The 24,468-nt window shown below is 38.2% G+C and overlaps 2 protein-coding genes across 3 annotated transcripts in view; one reads left to right on the top strand and one right to left on the bottom strand.

Moving 5' to 3' along the window:
* The window catches only part of tnnc1a (troponin C type 1a (slow)), a 43,028-nt gene extending 35,735 nt beyond the window's left edge, over positions 1-7,293 (bottom strand). Inside the window, exon 1 of the mRNA XM_047378576.1 lies at positions 6,906-7,293. Coding sequence (XP_047234532.1) covers positions 6,906-6,908 — 3 coding nt within the window. The 5' untranslated portion in view covers positions 6,909-7,293. The remainder of the gene's footprint in view (positions 1-6,905) is intronic.
* Positions 7,294-7,646: 353 nt separating this feature from the next.
* On the top strand, positions 7,647-19,699 carry slc6a1a (solute carrier family 6 member 1a). Of its 2 annotated transcripts, none has more exons than XM_047370792.1 (15): positions 7,647-7,966; positions 8,848-9,238; positions 9,689-9,820; positions 9,897-9,997; positions 10,110-10,219; positions 10,364-10,496; positions 11,111-11,245; positions 11,334-11,437; positions 12,012-12,136; positions 12,268-12,380; positions 13,787-13,918; positions 14,001-14,103; positions 14,373-14,473; positions 14,637-14,804; positions 17,388-19,699. In XM_047370792.1, the coding sequence occupies exons 2-15, from the start codon at positions 9,007-9,009 to the stop codon at positions 17,829-17,831; spliced, it is 2,133 nt and encodes a 710-aa protein (XP_047226748.1). In that variant the 5' UTR covers positions 7,647-7,966; positions 8,848-9,006; the 3' UTR covers positions 17,832-19,699. The 2 variants fall into 2 exon arrangements, with proteins under 2 accessions (XP_047226748.1, XP_047226756.1); XM_047370800.1 differs by having other exon boundaries at positions 8,794-9,238.
* Positions 19,700-24,468: the final 4,769 nt, after the last annotated feature.

The raw sequence follows: 24,468 nt of genomic DNA, 5'->3' as shown, positions 1-24,468 counted from the left end.
TACTTATCCCACTTTTTCAGTTTATCCAGTGTGCCTGTGTACTTGTATTGGTAGTAAAGCTCGCTAAATGCCAAACAACATTTCAAACTGACCATCCTCCTGGCTCTCCACTCTGGCCATTTTGATCTCTGAGTTGGCGTTCCAAGAGATCCGGCAGCCCATTGTTATTGGACTCTTGGGGCATCTAAAAGCTATCTTTGAAAGAAGGGTGTGGGTGTTATTTTTAGTTCTGGTTGTGTTGTTTAGTATTATCAACTCATGTGCTAATTATGGATTATTTTACTAAAGTATTGCATATAGGTCCATGTTCATCCGACTTGGTTATTTTCGCTGTGTTTCTTTATGATGTTTGCATAACGTCTTTGTCATTTCTTGCTAATCTACCTCAGATTATGCTGCTCCACAGCTGCAACACATTCCCTTAATTACTCTCACCCGTTCCTTATTCCAGTAATCATTGTCCTATTTTTCACTCCCTCTGATGAACTTTTGTGTTGTTCCCCATCATGGTTCCTGTTGTCTCTCTGTTTCTCACCTTGTGCTCCTTCTGTGGTTTTCTAAGTTCAGTCTATCTTGTTTAATTAATATTCTGCATTTGGGTCCACTTCAACAAACACCTATGACATTAGAAGGCAAAAATTATTTATTATTCTACAATTACCTCCACAACAGCCATCTAGTATGAGTATGGCAAGGTCTTTCTAAAAATAACAAACGACCCAGAAATGACCAAAAAAGAAAACCAAAACACAAACACCCAAGGAGACGTAACTGAATGGTTTTAGTTACTTTCTAAGTTGATCACAGTGTCTTTTAATTAGTTATGTCATCCTTGTTTCACAGGGCCATAAATACAGTAAGAAATGTTGGCCCATTTCTCTTTGTCACTCTTCAAAATGTGAAAGACAAGAAAACATGCCATTTAAGTAGGGCAGGAGTCTCATGTGCCAAGTGATGCACTACTAATGGTTTAACATAACTAAAATCATGGCCTCAAGAAAGCATTAATATTCATACTTAACATTTTAAAGTACTTTATTAGCAATGAAAATTAAGATAAACCTAAAACAACTTTACAGTTAAATACCTAAAATAAAATAAATATATTACACAGATTGAACTTTGTCATATACATTATTAGAGCATGAAATGAGTTATAAAAATAAAGCAGAATAATCAAAAAGTATTTTTTCCCATCACTGTTTCATACTTTGCAGTTTTGGTCGTTTTCTAAGTGAAATGTTCAGGCCCTTAAAACTTTGTCATTACACTTTGTTTATACCCACTGTTTCTGCCCTTACGAATGGTGTCTCACAACAGAAGCACACACAGTGCAAGTGGCAGTCGCCACACAGGAAGAGCTCTAGAGTCTGAAAGCAAGTTTGTTTTGACAGGCTGAATATAAACACAGAGGGAATAAATATTGCAAAATGTTACATACACGCCTAAAAGTTTTACTTGAAAGGTCAAACTTTGTAGTGTAGGAATGCACTACCTCCACAAACTCTTCTTCTGGTAATACAGTAATTGTGGCATAGGGGCATATTTCATCTCCATCAACATCCACTGTTTAAAATAGGAACTACATTAAATGTCGTACGCCTCAAGCGATGGTAGAAATGTCAAAGGGACCTTCTTTTTGTCCAAATTGAGACATCTTGCCAGTGAAGTTACACCCAAAGCTTTACAGCACATGACCTCATGAAATACCAGAGTTTACATAAAAATCCTGCAGCCTAAGGAAGAAAACTGATATTGGGTTGTCCTCAGGTCTTTTTGCAACATTAGCAAAAATCCAAAATACATTAAACAATGAGAACGGATGAAGAATAATTTCGAGGTTGTGCAAAGAGATTGTGCAAAGACGAAGGGTCCCTCTCTGTATTTCCAAACCTTGTGAAATGTTTCAAAGTGCTGTCCTATTGAAAAAGGGGGTTGTATTAAGTACTGCTAGTACATTAGACAAAAAATTGTGGCCAAAGTGATTTTGTGAAAGTCAGTTTGAATTTTTACTTTCTCACTAAATAAATGTACTTCATTTAAAGGTTGGAATAACACCCCACCCCAAACCGTTCCACCATGAAAAAATAATTTATTTGAAGGTTTCTTTTAAGTGTGAAGGGTGCTGTTTACCTTTATTTGTAAATTCTTGTCCAGCTGAGGCCTGTATTAGAAAATATTGTATTTATTAGTCATTTCTGTCTTGCTCTTCAATGTCAGAATTGATAAGGCTGAGGTTACTTTTTTAGAAAACAATGCTCCAATAAAAATGTAAAAATATGTCTTATTCCTCAGTGTTTTGAAGGTTACATTAACATATTAGATTGTACTAAAGAGTATTCAACAAAACAATAAGCCTCAGTAACCAGTTACATTTTAATGGAGCTATGGTATGCAATAAAAAAAAAGTTTCTAGACAGATGTTTATATATATTTATAGATTTGGCAGAATAATGAAAAAAAGTTTATATTTATATATTATTATGTTCTAAATCAGAAATTTTTTCATGATGTCACACAAGGAAACGGTGTGTGTGTTGTGTCCTCCACAGGCTGACCCTATTAAACTAACATTTTTGTGAGTTAATTAGCTAATAAAAACATGACATCATTTTCAAAATTTGTCTCTAATTATTTTGAAATTTAGAAAATATTAATTGTTTTGGTAATCCTACCTAACCTTAAACAGGAAACGTTTAATCCGATTTATCGTCAGATACTGGAAAAATTAAATAGGTGTCATTTTATACAGTGCATGTAAACATCTGGTTTTTAACTGTAAATGTAATTTTGCAGGATCTAGGCATTGTAGCAAACAAGTTAATCAATTAAAGATGTCATTTTCTTTTTAAATAAAATTATTTTGTTAGCAACAGAAATGGCATCTCCACATTGCAGTATAACCCTTTGGATTCTGTTTTTGTGGTTTGCAACACCCATTTAAGCCGTTATTACTCAAGTAGAATCAAACGCATTGTTCTGGGATAAAATGTTTGAAAGGTCCTTTAGATCTTTAAAATATTTTTGCATTTTCTAGCCATTAGTTCTGTGTAGCCTTGTATGTGATTTTTAACCCTCAGAAGCCAATGTTCCCCATTAATAGACTTTTGTCAAAGTTGATTAACCATTTTTTGGCGGAAGAAGTACAGCGACCCCAGTAGAAAGCCAAGTTAGGTGTGGGGGGACTGGAAGCGATTACGCTGTTGCCTAGCAACACATGTACAAAAATTGAATCGATTTAGAGCCCCCATTCTAGTTTTCATGGAGGTCATATGTTTACAAAATCCTCATCACGTGCTCGCTGTCACATAGAACTGTCAACACACAGAGTACCTGCCTGTATGCTGATCATTGGCACTGACAAATACTGTCTCATTTCATTGGATTTGTGGGGAACAAAAATCGTATGAGCAACTGCTAAATATGAATTGCTAAAAGAGGACAACATTGTCATTTCTAGATGTGGGATTTTTCTTTGCATAGTTAATCCCTTTAACAAAGGTAGAAAAGGAGAGAAGTGCAAAGCTCCCCATATTTGGAGGTCGCTTCACCTGGTATTCCTGGAATATTTGTAGACAGCTTATTCTTAGATTCTTACATCCAAAAATACCTCTAGAAACGTGAATAATCTGGCTGGAGCTAATTGTGATCAGCAAGGAATGTCCTTTCAGCTTCTTTAGCCTGTTTGTAAATTAAGTGTGGCTGGGACATAGTTAAAGAGAGCCGGAGGAATAGAAGGAGAACAGAGAAAGTGAGGGAGACGTGGGGAAGGAAAAAGCCGAGACAGAGTTGCTGATGCACATTTTTCACCGAAATTTAGGTCACGGCAAACAAATTCTTACACCAAGAAGAGCAGACAAATAAAAGCATCTTTACCTTGCACTGTTTTTTGTCTTAAAAGTTTACATAATGTAGAGGTTTACAACACAGGAATCCATGCAGTAAACCTCTAAGGCTCTTATCATGTGAAGGTGTGAGGTAAATTTCATCAGCCCTCCCTGTGAGCCAGGACCAAAGTATATTTAGGCTGCACAGAAAAAGACTGAGAGAGCTCCTTTTTGGGTATTCTTTATTTCCCCAGTGAAAAAAATCCATGCCAGTTCCTCCATTATCAACCACAGAGGTGTTAAGGAGAACTTATGTCAGCAATCAGAGAGAAAATAGGCATTCGTCAACAACAGAACAATGGGAGCACCTCAAGGTTTCTGACAGTACAGCTCTAAGTGTTATCAATTCATAAGACATGTTTACATTTCAGATGCACTGAGGGAGACTCCTTATTGTCAGAGCTAATGTTTTACAAAAACCTTTAGTTGATTTAGAGTAGCTGTGACAGCACTGTGCTACTTCCATGTGACGGCCATGTCACAGAGATGAGTGATAACAATCATTTAATTTACAGTTTTTCATAACAACATTATCTTGAAATGCCTTCAAAACTAAATTAAAATTACATTGGTCATCAGACTGACACAAGGGTTTGCAATGAGAAAATAAAACGGGATGTGTACACAAATCCCGCATAAACAGGAAAAACAACTGGGTGACAGTATGAATAAAATATGTGAATTGCTTATGATTAGCATGCTAATGACTAATCATCATGCTAATTAGTTTATTTTGGGGCCTAAAATTGCAGACTGCGACTGGAAAATATGACTCCACTAAGATGCATTTGACAAGAGAAAACGTCCTGAGAGTTAAAAGGAGGCTGTGAGCAGTCAAAGCTATCGTTTCACAGTAGGGTTGTTAAAAATCTCTAGTTGGCATCAATGGGGAAGGTGGAACCAAAAAGTTGTAGCAAGGAGTTTTACCAGTGAGTTTTACAAAATGTCACTTATTTTAAATGTCTAGTAATCTGTTGACATCAATGAGGAAGGTGGAACCAAAAATTTGTTGCAAGGAGTTTTACCAGTGAGTTTTACAAAATGCCGCTTATTTTTTTACATTTTTTGCATTTTGTGTTTTGCTTTTTGATGTACAGGGCTTTGAACATATACACATTTTGTCACATTTCAAACACAAGCTTCAGTGTGTTTTAATGAGATCTCATGTGACAGGTCAACAGATTGTAATGCATGATGCATGGTTATCAGTATGTTTTTTTTACAAATGAAAACTAATGTTTAGAATGCATTTGTATTCAGCACCTTTGATCAATACTTTGTAGAAGCCCTACATGCTGCAACTACAGCTTCAGTTTTCTCTGCAAAATAGCTAAAGCTCTGTCAGATGAGATAGATAGCCTATGTAAACACCAATTTTTAAGTCTTAATACAGATTCTCTGTTGGATTTGGGTCTGGACTGGGGCATTCTAACACATCTAACATGTCCATGCCGACAAAATATGTCCCCACAGCACACTTCAACCACCACCATGTTTCATTGTGGGGATGTTGGGTTTATGGGGGTTTGCAATGTTAACTTTTCCACACGTAGCATTTTGCATGGAGGCCACAAGGCTCAATTGTAGTCTCATCTGACCAGCGCACCTTCTTCTTTCTACACATTTGTTGTGTCCTCTATATAGATTGTGGCAACACTGAAAATTGACTTTTCGTTGCTTTCATTCAACAATGACCTTTTTTCTTATCCCTCTTCCAAAAAGGCCAGATATGTGGCGCTCAGTACTAAAAGTTGTCCCATCAACAGATTTTTCCACCTCAGCTGTGGATCTATCCAGCGCTTCATTAGATCCAAAGCCTGGAGGTGTTATTTATAGCCTACGCCTGTATTGAAATTCTCCACAACTTCTTCCCTTACCTGCAAGGCATGTTTCTGGGTCTTCATGTTGCGGTTTGTCCATTAATGTTCTCCAACAAACCTCTGAGACCTTCACAGAAACAGCTGAATCACATGCAGGTGGGTTATATTTACTAACAAGGTGACTTCTGAAGGCAGTTGTCTGCACTAGATTTTATTTAGTGGTGTCTGGAAAAAAGGGGTCAGAATGCAGATCACACTTTTTTGATTTTATTTTCCCCAAAAAATGTCAAAACCATGTATAAATTTTCTTTCCCTCTTTTTTAATTGAAAAAATATAACAAAAAATATCCCTGTTCATAAAACTTTGACCTTCTACTTATTTTCCTTAGATATTTGTTTGCATCCTGCACAAAAACATTTTGAAATTCAGAAGAAGGATATGGTTTTACCCTTTCACAACCTCCTCCTGTCAACATAACATGGACCTTACGGCCACTGGGCCTGTAAAAAAGGGGGAACCAGTAGCTCAATCTAAGCCGCACACTGAAAGCAGTTAACAGAGAGGACAAGTAATTCCAGCCTAATGGAGCACATTCAGCAGTCACAAGGAGCCACATGCTGGCTTCCTGCTGAAATTAGGAGACTGTGGAGCTGTTGGTGAAAAAGGGCAGCGAGATAAATCAAAAAGCTCAGGGGTTAGGGGGTCAGCTGGCTGGCAGTGCATGTCACCAGTCTCATTGGACATGCTTGCGTGCTCAATCAGCAGGTGTATAAATATGTGTCATGTTTCACACTTTCATGTCCGCAGGGACAGCAAACCAGATGGGATTTTAAATGCTGCATTTCATGTGGTAACATTTAGTGGGTTAGTTCACCCCTCATTGGTTTACCATCTGGTGCCCTCTCAGCCCCATGATAGGAGAGGAGCTTTCACACCGCACTTGTAACGCTCCCGATGTCTCTCTGTGCCAGAACACATATCCAGCAGTTTACATCACAGTCTGCGCCACATCGCCTCCTACACAACTCTTAAAAAGGTGTATTCCTCTTTTTTTTTCCCACGCAAGAACACGTGTTTAATGTGGGAACAAAGTAAGAGCATGGAGGCAAATTGCAAAAGCTTCAAGTTAGCAGAAGTTGCGCTAAATATTCCAGAAAACGAGACAAGTTGCCTCGTTTGCACAAGCAAAACACTTACCATAGCGTTAGATCCTCGATTTGTTCTTGTCTTCTACTTTCAATAATTTGATCTCAAGTAAATGTAAAAAAGAAAAAAAAAAGGGAGAAAATTCGGCGCATTCCTCTTGGTTATTTTCGTCGTTTCCACCTTTTGCATTTTCTTCACTCTTTTTATTGCCAGAGTTTATGTTTCTTCAGTTTATCCTCTTCATATCATCCCATCATTTGTGAAGGCGTCGGGCTTTACAGGCTGAGTTAGACAGCCAGTCAGTGTTCCCTCCCTTTCTTTTATTGACGGGCTCCATTTATCTCAATTTGCCAAGAATTGCCAGACAGCCGCTGACTGGCCTCAGCATCCAAAATGCACTGCGCGTTTGGACACGGCGGGGCTGCTTTATATTTACCTCTTATATGTTGCCATTATGCACTTCGACCATACATTTTAATGCTGCCGGGGGGGCGGAGGTGGAGGGTGTTTGGGGGAGGGCAGACGGTTAGGAGGGGGCTCACATTTGCTTGGTGTCAGTACAAATAAATAAATAACACAACATAAAACAAAATAATAATCATAATTTTAATACTTGCTTGTTACTTTCAGTCACAACAAAACTTCGCAACCTTTTGATTAAAATTAAAGTAAATAAACTGAACGGAGTAAAACCACAATTTTAAGAAGCGAGTGTGATTTCGGCTCAGCCTATAGATGAGAATGAGGTAAGGGGGGGGCGACTTTGAGATGACATTGAGGCTGTGTAGATGGGAGTTGAGTCTCTGGTTGTTGATGTTAGACAGTCGCACAAGGCGAAGCGGCTGCTGCCCGTGTTAAATCAACCTCCTCTCTCTTTCTTTCTTCTCCTCCTCCTCTTCCTCCTTCTGGTCTTCAGCACTGCTCCCCGCTGGACAGCTCCAGCTTGGACCCCACGAACGCCTCTTAATGTCTTTTGATGGAATTAAAATCTATTTATGTTTCAAGAAACACCGGGAGTTTACAACTTGAGCCGCAGGAGGAATCTTCGGATACCTCGTTTGGAAATTTGTGGCATTCAGCGGAGCCTCGGCGGTGCGGATCCCAGATTCACTGTGAGTAAAATGTTGTTTTGAATATTTGCTGTCTGTCTGTGCGAGTTGGTTATTGCTCGACTCAGGTATTTGTCCCTACGACAACATTTGGATTGTCTTGATTGCGAATGAAGCTGTTGATCTGCTGCTGAGAGGGGGGATCAAGTAAATCTTTCTGCACTTATCTCTAATATGCAGAGTTGATTCCAGTCTGTCTGGTGTATGCAGATGCAAAGAGTCGCATTCTGGTGCGCAGAGTTCCCAATTAATATGGCAGAATGTATGCAGCCTGATGCGTAAAGCTTTTACGCATTTGGACATCCCTTTTGTCTCCACAGTGCGTTTTGTTTTCTTGCGTGTTAAAGACGTCCTTCTGTCCACGATTACTTTTAGTTATCCACGAAACATAACTGTTAAGTGAATCTGTAGGTGTTAATTGGTGGACTTCGTTGTGCTTCATTTTTATAGGTTGGACGCTATTGCTACGGTGCGTCCTGTGCTTAAAGGTGCATGTTTTTGGGACACTTAGCATTTATGTTTATATATTTTCTGTTTGATTTGGCATATTTAAATGCAGAGTTTGTTTAGACTACCCTGTCTGTTGTTTTGTGTTTGGCTGTTAAGTTATGTACAATCTGTCTTGTGTGGAGGCAAGGCAGCATGCCTCTGCCATCGGTAATTTGTCATGAATGGAAAAAAATGTCTTAGTGCCAAATGATCAGAGAATGCATCAGTCTGCATTTTAAATGCGTCTTTAGAGTTCAAAGTACATTATTTGTTTATACTGTTGTTGCTGATTTAAAAGGAAATGAATGTTGTACATTATGTGTACATCTTTGTTCAAACAGGTAACCCCTTTTTCTGCCCCCTCAAACAACCAATCACTCTATCCACGATCTTAGGTTAACTACGACTGACCAGTCGTGTGTGCGCACAGGCTTCATCTCCAGACATTTGGTCCGAAGTGTTAGTTGTAGAAAAAAACCGCGAAGCTGCTGTCTACGTGGACCGGTGCTGAAGCCTCTCGTCCGACTGCCAGGACATTTGCCAAATCCAGAGACATGGCGACGAACGGCACCAAAGCGGATGGACAGGTCACAGAACTGAACGAGGTGGCCGCCAACAACGACAAGCCCAAATCCTTGGACGTGAAGCCCGAGAAGAAGCAGAAAGAGGTCCCCGCCAGGGAAACATGGGGGGGGAAATTTGATTTCCTCCTGTCTTGTGTGGGTTATGCAATTGGACTGGGGAACGTGTGGAGATTTCCCTATCTCTGCGGGAAAAACGGCGGAGGTAAATACTTTTTTTTTTTTACTGTTCATGTATGCACACTGAATGAGCCATTCAGATCAGCGATACACAGGATGGAGCTTAAAATTCAGTGACTCTCAAACAGAGAAAACAGTGAAAGCTTTGTCTACATTTGCAACCCTAATTAAGTAGGCTGTGCTGACCAACTAAACTGAATTTGGCAGCACTATGTTATACTGTAACTAGGATCCAATTTGAATGTATTGTTCTTGAGTTTGCCGACGTGATTGGACAGATTTGATTACTTTTGAATATAAATTGCCCCTGCTTGTCTTGTAAAGTGACTTGGGTGACATTTAAAGTGAACTGGCGCTAGATAAATCAACTGAACTGAATCATAACAAATATTTGAAATGATTTGTGCAGTGTTTTCAGTGCTCGTGCAGTTTATCATTTTTAATTGCTTAACTTGATGCAATTTTGTCCTTCCAGGAGCCTTTTTGATTCCATATTTTCTGACCCTCATATTTGCCGGGGTCCCATTGTTCCTACTGGAATGCTCCCTTGGTCAGTACACCTCAATTGGAGGGCTTGGTGTGTGGAAACTGGCTCCTATGTTTAAAGGTACAATAAATGTCAAATTTAAAATGCAGATCCAAATTTATTCTTTTTAAACACATAAATTATTTTTGAATGTTAGGTGTGGGCCTTGCTGCAGCTGTTCTCTCCTTCTGGCTTAACATTTACTACATTGTAATCATTTCTTGGGCCATTTATTACCTGTACAACTCATTTACCACTGTAAGTATTAAAAAAATTTTAAAATTAAAATTAAAAAAAACTGTGTTTAGGAAAATTCCCCAAATTAGTCAAAACGGGATGCAAAGTGTATGCTTTTTTTTTCCTTTTCCAGGAACTTCCATGGAGCTCATGTAACAATCTATGGAACACAGAAAAATGTTACACAAACCACTCCATTCCAGATACCACCAATCTCACCAGTGCTGTGGTGGAGTTTTGGGAGTAAGATATTGACATTTTCTTCTACTGGAGCGCTTTAAACTCTTCTGCATGCCTCCCTGAGCTATACAAAAGGCAGCCTCCTCTGCTGCATTCTTGCTACCCTGTGTGTATAATGGTATTATCGCTGTTTCCTCTGACTTGCAGGCGCAACATGCATCAAATGACTGATGGCTTGGAAAAACCAGGCCAGCTCCGAGTGCCATTGGCAGTAACACTGGCCATTGCCTGGGTTCTTGTGTACTTCTGTATTTGGAAAGGGGTTAGCTGGACAGGAAAGGTAAAATGTGTGTTTGTTTTTGGCAACACCTATTTATAACACCTATTTATGCTGGTTTCTAGTAAGAGTTTGCAGGCCCTATGCAATATTAAACAGTCTAAAATTGTCTCATCAATCTTTAAAATTGCATTCAGCATTGTCTGGAATTGAATTTTTAAAATAAGAGACCTTAAAAATAAAAAAATAAAACTTATTTTCCTCTAAATGTAGTCTGCCAGCCTTTTGGTCGGCTTCTCTAATTCCAATTCTCCTGACACGTTTTCTATTCCGAGTGTGGATTCATGATAGGAGGAGCAACAATCAGCCATTACCCCCTCGATCTGGATTTATCCTCCTTTTTCATTCGCAGCAGTTTCTCTCCCAAATGACGTTACATTTTAAAAGTCAAGTTCATCATATGACCATGCCGAACAAAATTTGTTTTGGTCAAAGTCAGACCCCATCCCCTCTCTCTAACTTCCTCCCTGAATATGTGACAAGAAGGCTGGATGAACAATAATTACATATTCTTTGTTGAAATAAAACTAAAAAAGCCTTTACAAGCCTCATGAAAATGCAAGTCCCAGGTTCACATTTTCATGAATTTCTGCTGATCACCTCCTTACATTTTCCAGGTCGTTTACTTCTCAGCTACGTATCCCTACTTCATGCTGTTTATTCTCTTCATCCGTGGGGTAAGTCTACCTGGAGCCAGAGAGGGAATCTTGTTCTATATCACCCCTGACTTTGAAAAGCTGAAAGAGTCTGAGGTAATGACATGTTATTATAGGATTCTTGCCTACGTGCTGCTTGCCCGAGTGAGCAGAATGCAGCTAAACTCTCCTGTTCCTCTGTCAGGTATGGCTGGATGCAGCTACGCAGATCTTTTTTTCCTATGGATTGGGATTGGGGTCCCTTATAGCTCTGGGCAGCTATAACACATTCAATAACAATGTTTATAGGTAAGAGCTGCTGATGATTCATGAACTAAATTTGATTTATGAGAAGACGAGTGACAAAGCTGATAATATTGAAAACAGATATCACTTATGAAATAACAGAAAATGGATAAAATACACCCCCATTCAAGGATGCTTAATAAGACTTCAAAAAGTGTAACTATTGTGGATGTATGGCATGAATAGAGCTGAGGTGAAGACTCTTTTTCTGCTCTGTGCTGTAGAAACAAACAGAACCACTATTACTGTGATGCCTGAGTGTTTTCTCTAATAGCCCTACATTCTGGGTCACATAATCAGTTACGTAAAATAGTTGCATTTAAATTGGGCTTTTTGTGAGCTTGTTTCACTGTTTTGTTGTATATAAGGTGAATTTTCCATCTCCCTTATACGGTATATATTTATTTCAGCTACAAAGCTTTTACCTAGCGTCTTGCAGTTAAAGCACTCCCACTGCTGATCTTTAAGATGTTCCTGTGCTGTTTTTAGAAAGGTCAACACAAAATGGAGAGAAAAAGTCAATTTAAACCCTTCACAATAGCCCCATTTAAAAAAAACTATTATTTCCTTTCCCCAGAGACTCTGTCATTGTGTGTTGCATCAACTCATTCACCAGCATGTTTGCTGGCTTCGTAATCTTTTCCATTGTTGGCTTCATGGCGCATGTGACTAAGAAAGACATTGCGGACGTGGCAGCCTCAGGTAACTGCACACGTTAGTGGCTTCTGTCACTGTTACCCTCTGCTATCCCCAATGATCTTCACATTAGCATGTTGTTTTGGCAGCTTCTAGAATGATGAAATTTACAATAATGCTTCCTATTTACTATCCAGGTCCTGGCTTAGCTTTCCTTGCATATCCAGAGGCTGTAACCCAGTTGCCCGTATCACCTCTCTGGGCCATTTTGTTCTTCTCTATGCTGCTCATGCTGGGGATAGACAGCCAGGTAAGGGGCTTGGTGATGATCTCCTTGTGGGCTGACCTAAATATTTAAAAGCACTTACATATCATGCAGCTCACCTCTGCTCTCTGCATGATAAGCATGCAATTTGCTCCTCGCAGACTAATGTAGCTGAGCTTTGACATTAGCTGTCAAGAATTTTTAGTGCAACTTTATCACCTCCATTTGCCCCCAGGCTATATTGTTTCTTTATTTTGTGCATGTGATTTGAATGAGGCCACCACTGACACAGACCAAACGCGCTTCAAAGTAAAGCACAGAAATTACACGCATTTTTTTCATAGTTTGGATCCTAGTGTTTTGGTAATCGGATGTTTTAATCAGAAATGAGTAATAAAATAATCCAAAAACAAGTGTACATGTGTTTTGTTTTAATACACAGAATACCAAATTAGAAATAAAAGTTGTGGTTTGATGTTCCTTTCATGTTTAAAATAATAAGATCAAAATCACCAGCAAAGTGAAATGCAAAATTGGACTGTTCCTTTCAGATTCCTAGACAAGTGCCCAGTTCTATAAATTCTGACTCTAGGAGCCACTGTTTCTTCTGAACACCCCAAAAGTGCCCCCCACATACCTTTTCACCAAAAAACATAGAAGAAGAACATATAAAATAAATAAAATCTAAAATCTTCATCAGTTTGGACAAAGATAAAAAGGTTAATGACAAACACGTATTTCAGTGCAATGTGAGCCTGATTTTGGAAAAACTTACCAGAGATATATTGGCAGTGCTGTGGATGAAACACACTTTGCAAACACAAGCTGAGGTGTGGAGGACATCAAAATATATGAAAATGGGCAAATATTTGGTGACATCACAGCCCATATATGGCAGGGGAGTTTTTTGACATCGGGCTTCCACGGATTAAAAAAATGCAACAAAAATCTGTTTTAAATACTCATACTTATCCAAGCCGCTGACATTTTTTTGATTAGATCTGTGATTATTTTTCATTCTCTTGTTCGTCTATACTTGTAAACACCTTGAGGTGTACAGAAGAAATAGTGCCGACTACAGTAATAGAAAAAGATGAATTTCACAGAATTTCATGCCTGTCTTGGAATACGAGAAAAATGGTCCAATCCTTCATTTCTTTTAGCCAGCATTTTATTTTTTTTATTTGAAACATGAAATGAAAAACAAATCAAGATGTGTCAATTTTTTAATTACAAGGAAAATTATATGCATTTCAATCTAATATTTAGTATTTTTCCGGTCCAAGTCCACTTATATCTTTCATGACTGGTTTTAGATGAGAACATGTCATTACCAAACCATACCTGTACACCGACCTGAAATGTTTCAAGATCAACAACAGAAAAATTATTCTCAAAGTGCACATATCCAAACAGATGTTTCAAGCTGTTTTTGTGATTGTGTCCTTCAGTTCTGCACCGTCGAAGGCTTCATCACCGCCCTTGTGGACGAGTTCCCTAGGGTTCTTCGAGGCAGACGAGAGATCTTCATCGCCATTGTCTGCCTGGTGTCATATGTGATTGGACTTTCAAACATCACACAGGTACAACAGAGCAGTTCTGCATCAATGAACATCTTACTGTTTGTCATCTATTCTTATATTTCTCTTTTTTAATTGTAACTAGGGTGGAATCTATGTGTTCAAACTGTTTGACTACTACTCTGCCAGTGGGATGTGTCTGCTGTTCTTGGTCTTCTTTGAGTGCATCTCCATATCTTGGTGTTACGGTGTGTTTTATTCTATCTTTCATTCAAACATAACAACAAAAATGACTGCTACAAGTTTTAATTTTGGGAAATATCTCAAATCTGAAAAACAAAGTGTAGCAAACCAAGTGAGTTGACACGTTTTACCTGCTTCAAATTCTGCTCCGCCGCAAGGTCATGAGCACTCGTGTGTCATGCCTCACTGTGCTCATCATCATGCATGGCAGATCTCACAAGATAGAAACAAATTTGATGTGAATTTTTTGGTCATGCATTCATTTGTCTGGCAGGTGTGGACAAGTTTTACAACAACATCGAGGAGATGATTGGCTACAAACCCTGTATATGGTGGAAATTGTGCTGGGTTGTGTTCACCCCTCTTATTGTCGCTGTGAGTACTTTGAGTTAATAGGATAGTACATCTAAAGTCATGACATGAAAGATGAAACAATAAATAAAGTCAATATTACCTGCCTGCAGCCATGCCAGGCTGAGGCAGCCCTGCCTGTAGTCAGAGGAGTCAGGATGCATAAAGCGTCTCTTGTCTCCCACAGGGAGTGTTCTTGTTCAGCGCCATACAAATGGTTCCTCTCACGATGGGAGACTATGTGTTCCCAGGCTGGGGTCAGGGAGTGGGATGGCTCATGGCTCTGTCCTCCATGGTTCTCATACCAGGATACATGGTTTACATGTATCTCGGGCTCAAGGGCACTTACAAGGAGGTGAGATGAGAAGGCTCTGGTATACTTCATTTTTTCAACATTTCATTTCCTACACCTTCCTAAGATGTTACCATTGCGATTTTGGTATATGAGCTTTGAAATTGAATAATGTGATACTATGTCACTCACTAATGCATATTTTTATGGAGAAACCTTGTATACACAAGCGCGCTCACACTCAGACCCACAGGTGTTTAGATTCAGGTGTTAACAGATATACAGATTTTCTATACTGAGCTGCATTTACCACTAAATACATCTTGCATTGATAAGTACCATGCACTTTTCTGTAAAAAAGCTGTTAATATGAACATTTCTGCAGGTGTAGAAGCAAGCAGGGTGTTATCTTGTATTCTCTTCATCCTTCTTTCTTTCCTCTATTTATTTCTCCTTCTCTCCCCTTTTCCTTTTTGCCCCACCTTTCTCTCTTTCGTACTTTTTTTTTCCTTTTCATTTCCTTTTCATTTCTGTCTCCCTGTCCGTAACAATTGAAATAATCCCAAAACAGTTTCTAATAAAGTTTCTTTTTATAAATATCAAGCAGAGCTTTAAAGCATTAGCTGTAATGCTCCACTTGTGAAAGTAAATCTCTTTTTCTTGGTGCTCAGACAACAATTCTGAGCGTTACTCTGCCAGACAGGACATGGTTAAAAAAATAATAATAATAATAATAATGTGATATGTTAAAGATACATGAACAGCATACACTGATTTGATACCATTTGATTCACTGTTTTATTCATGATTTACTTTACTGATTCATCATAATAACACACAAAACAAATTGATATGATAAATTAGGATAAAGCAAGGCAATGATAATTTGTGACTAAATAAAAGTAAGCATTCTGTAATTTAAAGAAAAGATCTCTATCATTAAAAAGCCTTGTAATGTAATGACAGTACAGTGAGCCTCAGTGTAATATGAAAAACCTGCAATGCAACAGATGTGATTACTTATCCGTTTCTGCATAAAACAGTGAGGTGAAGGTTTTTTTTATTTTTTAGATTGTGCACGTTAAAAAGTATAGTTAAGTTAACGTTACAGTGAGGGATTCTTAAAACAGCTCATATGTCAAAAATATTAATTTAGTGGCATGCAAAGGATGGAGAAACTAGTCTCATTGTTAAGATAGGCATCAAAACATCATAACAATAAAACAGCTTTGACTCTTTAAATATAGACCAAAATAATCAAAAAATACTGGCAGAACACATTTTCACCAATTTAAATATTGCACTAAAACCTTTAATCTGGTCAGCATTGTATTTAAACTACATGCCGCACAAGAAGGAATAATAATTGATCCACATGAATGAAATAAAATGTGCTGGACTGATTAGGCCCTAAAAATACATTACAAATTATCCTTAAACAATTTTTCCATTGGACAATGGTGATGGCAACGGAAGAAGAGTCTTCCAGAAGTTTAATCAAAATTTTTACTTTCATCTGTCATCAGAATGGGTGCAAACATTTAAAACCTAGACATCAAAATTTCATTGAAGAACTGCATTTTATAAGGGCTGCTCTTACTGATGCACTCTAGTTCGTTAATAGTAACAAATCAGCTAACATTAATACTATTTTCCGTTTGGCCTTTGTTTTATTAGTGAACAAAAACATGAGGCCTGAGGAAAATAATGCCCCAGCATCACTTTACTTTGCATTTGACACTGTGGCAAACACAATTTGATCACCAATTAAGCCAGACTGCCACAAGTTGTTTTGGACATGTCAAAAAGTTTGCCAAATGTGTGCATCAGCTCTCATTTTTGCGGCACATGCGCATCAGAAGCAGGCAACTGAGACTCAAATATCACAGCAATGACAATAATATTACTTAACCACACAGTACGCTATGCTGTGTGCATCAATGAAGATTCACTCATGTCGGCATGACAACTGCCTGAAACTGAAAGTGAAACTTACAGCTCGACCCATTTTCTGAATAATTTAGCTAATGATATTGATAGTGCATTACCAGATGGTCAATTGAACCTTACATTTGAAAAGAAAGCATGACACAACATAGTGACATCATTGCAAAAGTAATCCAGCCACTACGAAATCCACACCCTGGATCTCAATACACATGTATTAAGAGAACAGGAACATATCAAACGGGACACACATACTTCAAAGATGTGGCAGGACCTGTTGTTACATTCACATAACAATAATAATATATGTTTCAGTGCGCCAGCATCCATGACAAGATCTTTACATCTGTAGTTTCTAAATTCTACTATAGATTATATATTACTTTAAACACTTTTCTCTAAACAAATACACAAAAAATATAATTGAGTAGACTGAGCTGATTAAAGATTATTACCTAAATAGGTATAAAAGAATGTTCCCCAATGCAAGCATGAAAAGGCACATCGAAAATACAAGGAAACCTGTGTTAGACAGCTTATTTCTGTCCCAGTCTGGCACAAAGAAACCAAAACTACAAATGTACGAAATAATGAAGGAAAGCAGAGACCAAGACCCCAAAAAATCATCTGTTGCTGATTTGCTAGCTAAAGAGAGCTAATTTGTTAGCTATTCTTATTTGCTCTGTTTTTCTCTCCTAGCGTCTTCGAATAATGTTACAGCCTCCTGCAGTCGTCAGGAAATGTCAGGAGAACGGACCTGAACAGCAAGCGGAAACCAACACCGCCAACCTGTCCAGCCCTGCCAATCCTACCAACCCTTCTAGCTCCACAAACCCAGCTCCTGCAAACCCAGGCAGCCCAATCAGTATGGCTCCTGTAAATTCAACCAGCCCCGTGACACCCGCCAACACGGCTCCTGTGCCAGCCAACCCAGCCTCCGCTTTGAGCCCGGTAAATCCGGCGACGAGTCCCACTGCCACTATTACCACCACAGTTACTACAACCAGCCCGGTTAACCCAACCGCTAAAACTGTTAGCCCAACCAGCCCACCTCCAAACCCAACTAGCCCAACAGAGCCTGTTAATCCCCCTAACCCAACGAGCCCACCCTCTAACCTGACTAATGCTGAGGCCAACGTGTAGAACAACAACAGAACCCTCATGGAGCATGTAGACAAAAGAGAACAATACAAAGGACTTCCAAGATTTTAATTGATTCACCTACCTCCAGGGGCAATATGTGATTAAAAACAGATTTTCCAACCACGTTTAATTTTTCTGTATCTGTTAAATCAAGCCAATAATGTTTTATTGTTGGCTTGCGTTCTGAAAACAAAATCAAAGACTGTTAGTGTTTACCGATACAACCGTAATTCCGAAACAAATGTAAACATACTGTGTAATACTGTGAGAAGAGAAAAAAACTAGAGTTATAGATTAGAGATTTGTTGAATATCTTCATGAATCAAGTAAATACCGTGTGAATATAGTAGATAAAGTAGTTAAACCAACTTGACATCGCTGAAGAGTGCAAGGGTTGGCGTCGATTTTTATTTGTAGATGTTTACCAAACCTCACGCAGTTGTCTCTTTTCCAAATGTTGCTCTATGTGGGGTAAAACTACAAGCCACAAGGCAAACTGGGAGCTCGGAGTAAGCACAAAGCCAATAAGATGTTCGTGTTTAGGAGAAATCTGGAGCTGTCCAGAGTTTGTTGCAAAAGATTTTGTGTGTGAAAGAGACTGTTATTTTTTTCCTTATTTTTTCAGTGTAAAAGAAAAAAAAGAGAGATAAAACTTTTATGTGATCAAAGCATTTTTAGACTTATTTTTAGGATGTTTTATACTATGTATGTTGAAATGGAGGACCAAAATCAATAGGCAGATAAAAGCAAAAACTATGCCATTGAGTATTAAGTTGGCAAAGCACAGGATACAAAGAAGTACAAATAAAAAAAAGAAGAAGAAGAAGCACATGGTTAGAAAAGTGATTTGCAAATATTGACTATCCCTTAATGCTGACAGTCAATCCTGTTTACGTTTTGCATGCTTTCCTCAGGAACATCATTGAAAACGTTTCTCAAATGTCTCCTGACAAAAAAAAAAAAAAAAGAAGATTAAAAGAGAAGGCCTTAAGCCAACGCACCGATTTCAGCCAAACGATAGTCTGTTTACATGACTGGGCAGAACAACTAAATACGTACACTTTATATGCTAGCACAAAACAACCGTGACCAACTCTGTGTTAAAGTACAGTCATGTTTTCTTTTTCTCTATGTGTCATGATCAATCATAGTCCAATCAATATGTATTCAGCAATACATATGTAGATGTTTAGGTGCAGACCAGTAAGCAAAGTGGTCTGTTTCTCTTTTTGTTTACGTTGTCTTTGTTTTGCCAGTGAAGAGAGAAAAAAGAAAAAAAGCACAACAGCTTTTTAGGTTTTCCCAGACTTTTGCCATGGCGTGTTAGGACAATGTGAGTTTGCTTCTATGGCAGCTACCGTGAAAGGCATGTGGTTGAACGGAACATGTTAACTTCGAAAAGCAAAACAACTGAGCGAAAACGTGAAATGGCTACAGTTCATGTCCTGTGAATTTTGTATAAAGTTACTCTACCACAGTTTTCTCTGGAAGTTTGTTGTAAAACTGTACCGTGTAAAACATGTAACTGTGAATGTCTGTACTACATTGGAAGTTATTGTCTAAATGTTGAAAAAAATATGGAGTTGCTTTTTTCTGCAATAATATTTTGATCACAGAAGCTAAAGCACATATCTTACAGAGATATAAGAAATGATTATGAAAAATGAAGATACTGATGATTATATTAAAAATAGAAATTATGTCTAGTAAAATAATATTGTTTTGTATATTTTTAACTGTCTCACTGCCTAATGTAAAACATAATATAAACATGATATGTATCTAAATGGTGTCAAATGATAAAGCACGATTGTTATGTTATACAAACAGAAAAAGACTGAAAAAATAAAGAGTTATAGATAAAATAAGCAGAATACGTGGCTGGCATATGTCCCTAAAACAATGTGTCTTTAATGTGTCTCTGGTAACAATGCTACCAGAAAATTAGGTCAACTATCTAATTAAAAGATGTACGCTGCTCTAAATCCTCCTGCAGTAATTGGCTGTTGTTTCCTCTCTTGTAAATAAACTCTCCATAGAGCAGTCCCCGTCAATAGATGTAAGAACATTCTGAGACCTAATAAAACTAAAAGGAGGGATTAGGTAGAAGAAAATGCAACGCTTCATTCATCTGTTTGTTAGTTTTACATGTAGGCCAGGTGGGATGTGCAGAATTAAGTAAATCCTTTCTTCAGTAGTCTAGGTTTTTAGATAACATCCAGATTAACCCTACCAGGGGGGTAAAAAAGAGACTCATTATAAAAGCAAAGGAGAAATGCATCTGGATCACTTCTGTGTGTGTGTTTTTTTTTTTTTTTTTGGAGTGCCAGAAACACACTGATAGAGAGAGGTCTCAGCAGCACCACAAAACAGCTCTCGCCTCGGAGCCTGGCGTGCCTGGCGTGCCCGCCTGCCCCGTCTCCCCATCTTCAGATGGTTCTGAGCGTATTTGTGTTTCTGTTTGTGTGTGTGATTTTTTACTTGCGTCCTCCTCCCCCACTACTCCGACCACCTCCTCCAGTTGCTGCTTCCATTAGCTTCCAGTGTGATAAAAGAGACGGCACCAGCTGACACCACCACAATGACTCGCCGTGGATGAAAGAATTAGATATCCCCTCCAGTAGCTCGTGGCAAACTGATGTGTTTGTAGAAGCGAGCTGGTTTCTGTGTGAGAGGGAAGGAGAAAAAAAGACAAACATGCATCCTTCTGTCCCCGACCTAAGTGGACCAAGGTTGAAAAATGCCCCCAATTGCAGCTTGTAGAAACTATCCCCCTGATGGATGACTCGGCGCCCTCCTTCATTCCTTGTTGTGTAATTTAGCATCATTACATATAAAAACAAGTCACCAGCGCGACAGCCCAGACTGATGTCTAACATCCACCAAAGACATAGATCATCACTGGCGGCCAGGGAGGACAGAAGGCGGAAGATCTTCATTAGTTGAGAGCAATCCAAGTAGTCCTGGGATGTGAGGCGGCAATTTTCCTTCAGCTCCTTCTGTTTTTCTAACTTTATGCTTTCATTTGTTTTAAATTTCTTTTATATTCTTTGTGAGGTGATGTACAGTTGACCCATGAAGTGGCTCCTAAAACTGTACCCACTGCTGTTAAAATGGCACATTTTTGTGATGCAAAAATTATGACCAAAAAAAATATTTGAAAAAGGTTTCCATTTTTATTGTGACACACAAAAGCTGCAAAATTCAACTGAAAATGCAAATACTTCAGGGGCAACAAAAGTAAAAAAATAAATTAAAAAGCTGCAAAGTTGCATAAGTGTACCCTTTATATTCATTAATTGTTTTGTGCACCTTTTGATCTACTTTCATCATTAGTCTTCTTGAGTAAAGACCTAACATCAATTATAATGAATTTCATTAAACGGATACAGAGTATAGTTGTTCAGTTGTATAGTGGTCAATAATTCAAGCAAATATGGAACAACAATGACATTACAAAAATGTTATGTTCTTTTTCCAAAACTGATGAAGCGAGAAGGCAGAAACTGGTGAATGAGGCTTCCAAGAGCCAGCAGCAAGACTGAATGAGCTGCAGGAACTTCTTGCAAGTACTGATTGTGTTCTACATGTGACAACAGTTGCCTATGTTCTCCATATATGTGGACTGAAGGGTAGGTGAGAAAAAAAAGTGGTTTCTTCCAAAGAAAACATCCAAGCCAGGCTAAAATAGTGTTAAATCGACTCCACAAAGAAGTTTTTGCACAAAAAACCCAATGTGCATCAAAGCAAGAACAATATAACATGGAAATTAGTTTTTTGCAGTGAAGAAACAAAAATTAAAAACACTTCCGAATACCAGCCAGTGTTGACCCAAAACCTTCAGGTGTCTGCTTGTAGTGACTCCAAGCTTACATCTAAATCAACAACAGGATAACTTTGTCAGAAGAAAGTCAAAATATTGGTATGGCCTCGCTAAGTCAAAAACTAAATCTAATAGAAAATCTATGAAGTCTACTGAAAGCGGCTGTGGCCAAAGTTGTTCTTAGAATCTGACAGATTTGAAGAAATCTGCAAGGCAGGACAGGAAAATATTGCCAATTCATGATGTGGTTTGCTAATATATCTACCAAAGTGTACTTAAAGCTGAAACTGAATCAACTTTTGGGCTGACAAAGTATTAATTTAGTATGTGCATACTTTTGCAACCAGTTTTATTTATTTATTTTGTACCCAATTAATTTTGTCTGTCATTTGAAATGCATAATGAATTACATTAAAGGTGAAAAAAAAAGTTTTAAATGTTTTTTATGGTCTCATTTTCTTACTTTACTAAAAAGGGGCATTTTAACAGGGTTGAGTACACTTTTGAGACCAACTGTAGCTCTATTTTCTTCTAGGAATGGGGAATGTGACAAATATATCGTATGATTTCCTTATAATAAAATCATGATCAGGATTTTATCCAAGGAAAAAACATAAAAAAACCAGAGAAAAACTTCCACTGATGTCATTTTGGATTGTTATAAGTTAACATCATGGTATTGAGGTTGTTATTATCCATCTGACCAGCTGTTGGCCTCCTACTGCTCCGAGGGTTTCAGGCAAGTCACTGTTAACAAAGTAGTTTTTCTTAGCTGCAGGTCGTCAAGATATTCTAATCCTTAATGATCTAACATTGTCACACTGCTTACCTCCACTTCTTTCATACTTCCATTTAAACTTTATCTAAACAGAAATCAGAGCAACATGACTCCTGGGAACTATTACAGTTTCCAACCAAAGGACACAAGCTATATTTTATTAGAGTTCATATTTTTAGTATAGGATTGTATGAATCTAAAACCATTATTGTGTATGTAACAACGGGATCTTGGAGTTTCATTTGCTCCCATATCCTGGCTGAAATAGAGTATGCCAACACAACAAAAGTTAAAGAACAGCCCCCAACTACGTATGACAAATATATTAGGGATACCTGTTTCTGATACAATGTAGAGTACCCAATGCTGCAGCTTCCTGTCTGCTGGTGTCATGTGACCAAACGTTGCTGTAAAAAACCCTTGCTGTAAATTTTGTCCAGGCACCATTAACTGGAACCCAAACTGAATTAGCAACAAGTGATACCGAAACAGAGAGTAAACATCCTAGGGTTACCTTGGCAATCCAGCTTACTGCTTTACATGTGCTTCATTTTTGTGCACTGGTAAATGCTGAGTCAGATGGAGAGGAGAGCTAGTGAACGATGGTCTGACAGACGCAAAGACACAAAACCAGAACCATCAGAGAACTGACCCAATAAAATTTACCAAGACTTTTTGTCACTTTGTTAAGATTCTGCTGTGTTTATGTTTACCATATTATTCCTCCCAGTTTTGGTTGTTTTGCCTTCTTGCACCTGCCCTGGAGACCAGAATCTAGATAATGCAGTAAGATTAGTTTGGTATTTTTAACATTTCGGGTCAGAATTCCAAAGATGCCAGAAAATCAGTTTATGTCTTCCTGGAGAAACTGGCTTGCTGTGCAATAGATGTTGTACTGAGATTGTGCTGTCCAGTGAGCTGAGAAATAGGATGTTCAGAAGCGCATTTTCAGGCACCAGTCCAGTTTACTCAAAGAAGATGAAAAGACATGTTTTGTCCAAATTGTCAAAACATTATAAGAGCTTAAGGAGGTGAATCCTGCAAAACTCTTTTGTTGTCCGCAAAAATAAATAGTAGAGCCTCTAGCAGCATGAATGTCAATGATGAGGAAGGTAAGAGCTCTACAATCACTACACTGATGTAGACCGAGTAATGCTGATCAAATATATTGTTTTATTCTACTGCACTTTAAGGCTACTGAGTCTCTAAGCAAATATAGTTGAAATCAGATATTTACACACACCACATAAAAAGAGACATCACCTTTTTTCTTTCCCTTCTGACATTAAATCAGTTTTAGATCAGTTTTAGATCAGTTGAGAAATCTAAATTTATTTATATTTATTTATATTCACTAAATATCAGAATAAACAGAATAAAATTTGTAAAAGTACTTTTTTAAAATTCAGAAATTCACATAAACTAAGTTAACTGCATTTAAACAATAAAAAAATGCTAAGTGATGATGTTTTAGTTTTGCAGCATTGGGATGTTCAGCTATCATAATACTCAGGAAGTAGACAGGTTTTGTGTTACAGAGATTAACTTGATATGGTGCAAAACTCCATATAAATCATAGAACAAAAGATCTTCAGAAGATGCTGGTTCAAGCTGGTAAGATGGTGCCATAGTCTGCCACTCGGTGAGGAAGAAGCCATTACCCCAAAAGCAACATAAAATGTTGTTGGCAGTTTTGCTACAGGAGGGACTGGTGCAGTTCACCAAACAGATGGCGTGATAAGAACATCATGTGAAAATGTTGAAGCATTCCGGTAGTTAAAGCTTGGGTACGAATGGGTATTTCAAATGGACAATGACTTAAACCATAACTCAAAATTAGTTACCAATTCCAGTGAAAATTCATAAGCAGAGCCGAAAAGGTGAGTATGAGCAATGCGGCCAATAAACCATACTCAGTTACACCAGTTTTGTCAGGAGGAATGTACCAAAATTCTGGCAAACTATTATGAGAAGCTCGTGGAAGGACACCCAAGACGTTCAATACTAGTCAAATAGTTTAAAAGGCTATACTAAAT

Source organism: Girardinichthys multiradiatus, chromosome 1, assembly GCF_021462225.1.
Source record: "Girardinichthys multiradiatus isolate DD_20200921_A chromosome 1, DD_fGirMul_XY1, whole genome shotgun sequence".
NCBI lineage: Eukaryota > Metazoa > Chordata > Actinopteri > Cyprinodontiformes > Goodeidae > Girardinichthys > Girardinichthys multiradiatus.
The sequence above is the reverse complement of the archived record's forward strand: the minus strand, read 5'-3'. Positions and strand labels throughout refer to the sequence as shown.

What these genes read in the sequence shown, in the direction of transcription:
- slc6a1a (XM_047370792.1), top strand. Translation starts at nt 9,007, where the DNA reads ATGGCGACGAACGGCACCAAAGCGGATGGACAGGTCACAGAACTGAAC. An exon ending in GCTGTGGTGGAGTTTTGGGA is followed by an intron (nt 10,220 to 10,363) that starts GTAAGATATTGA and finishes TCTGACTTGCAG; the next exon opens with GCGCAACATGCATCAAATGA. An exon ending in GGGTTAGCTGGACAGGAAAG is followed by an intron (nt 10,497 to 11,110) that starts GTAAAATGTGTG and finishes TACATTTTCCAG; the next exon opens with GTCGTTTACTTCTCAGCTAC.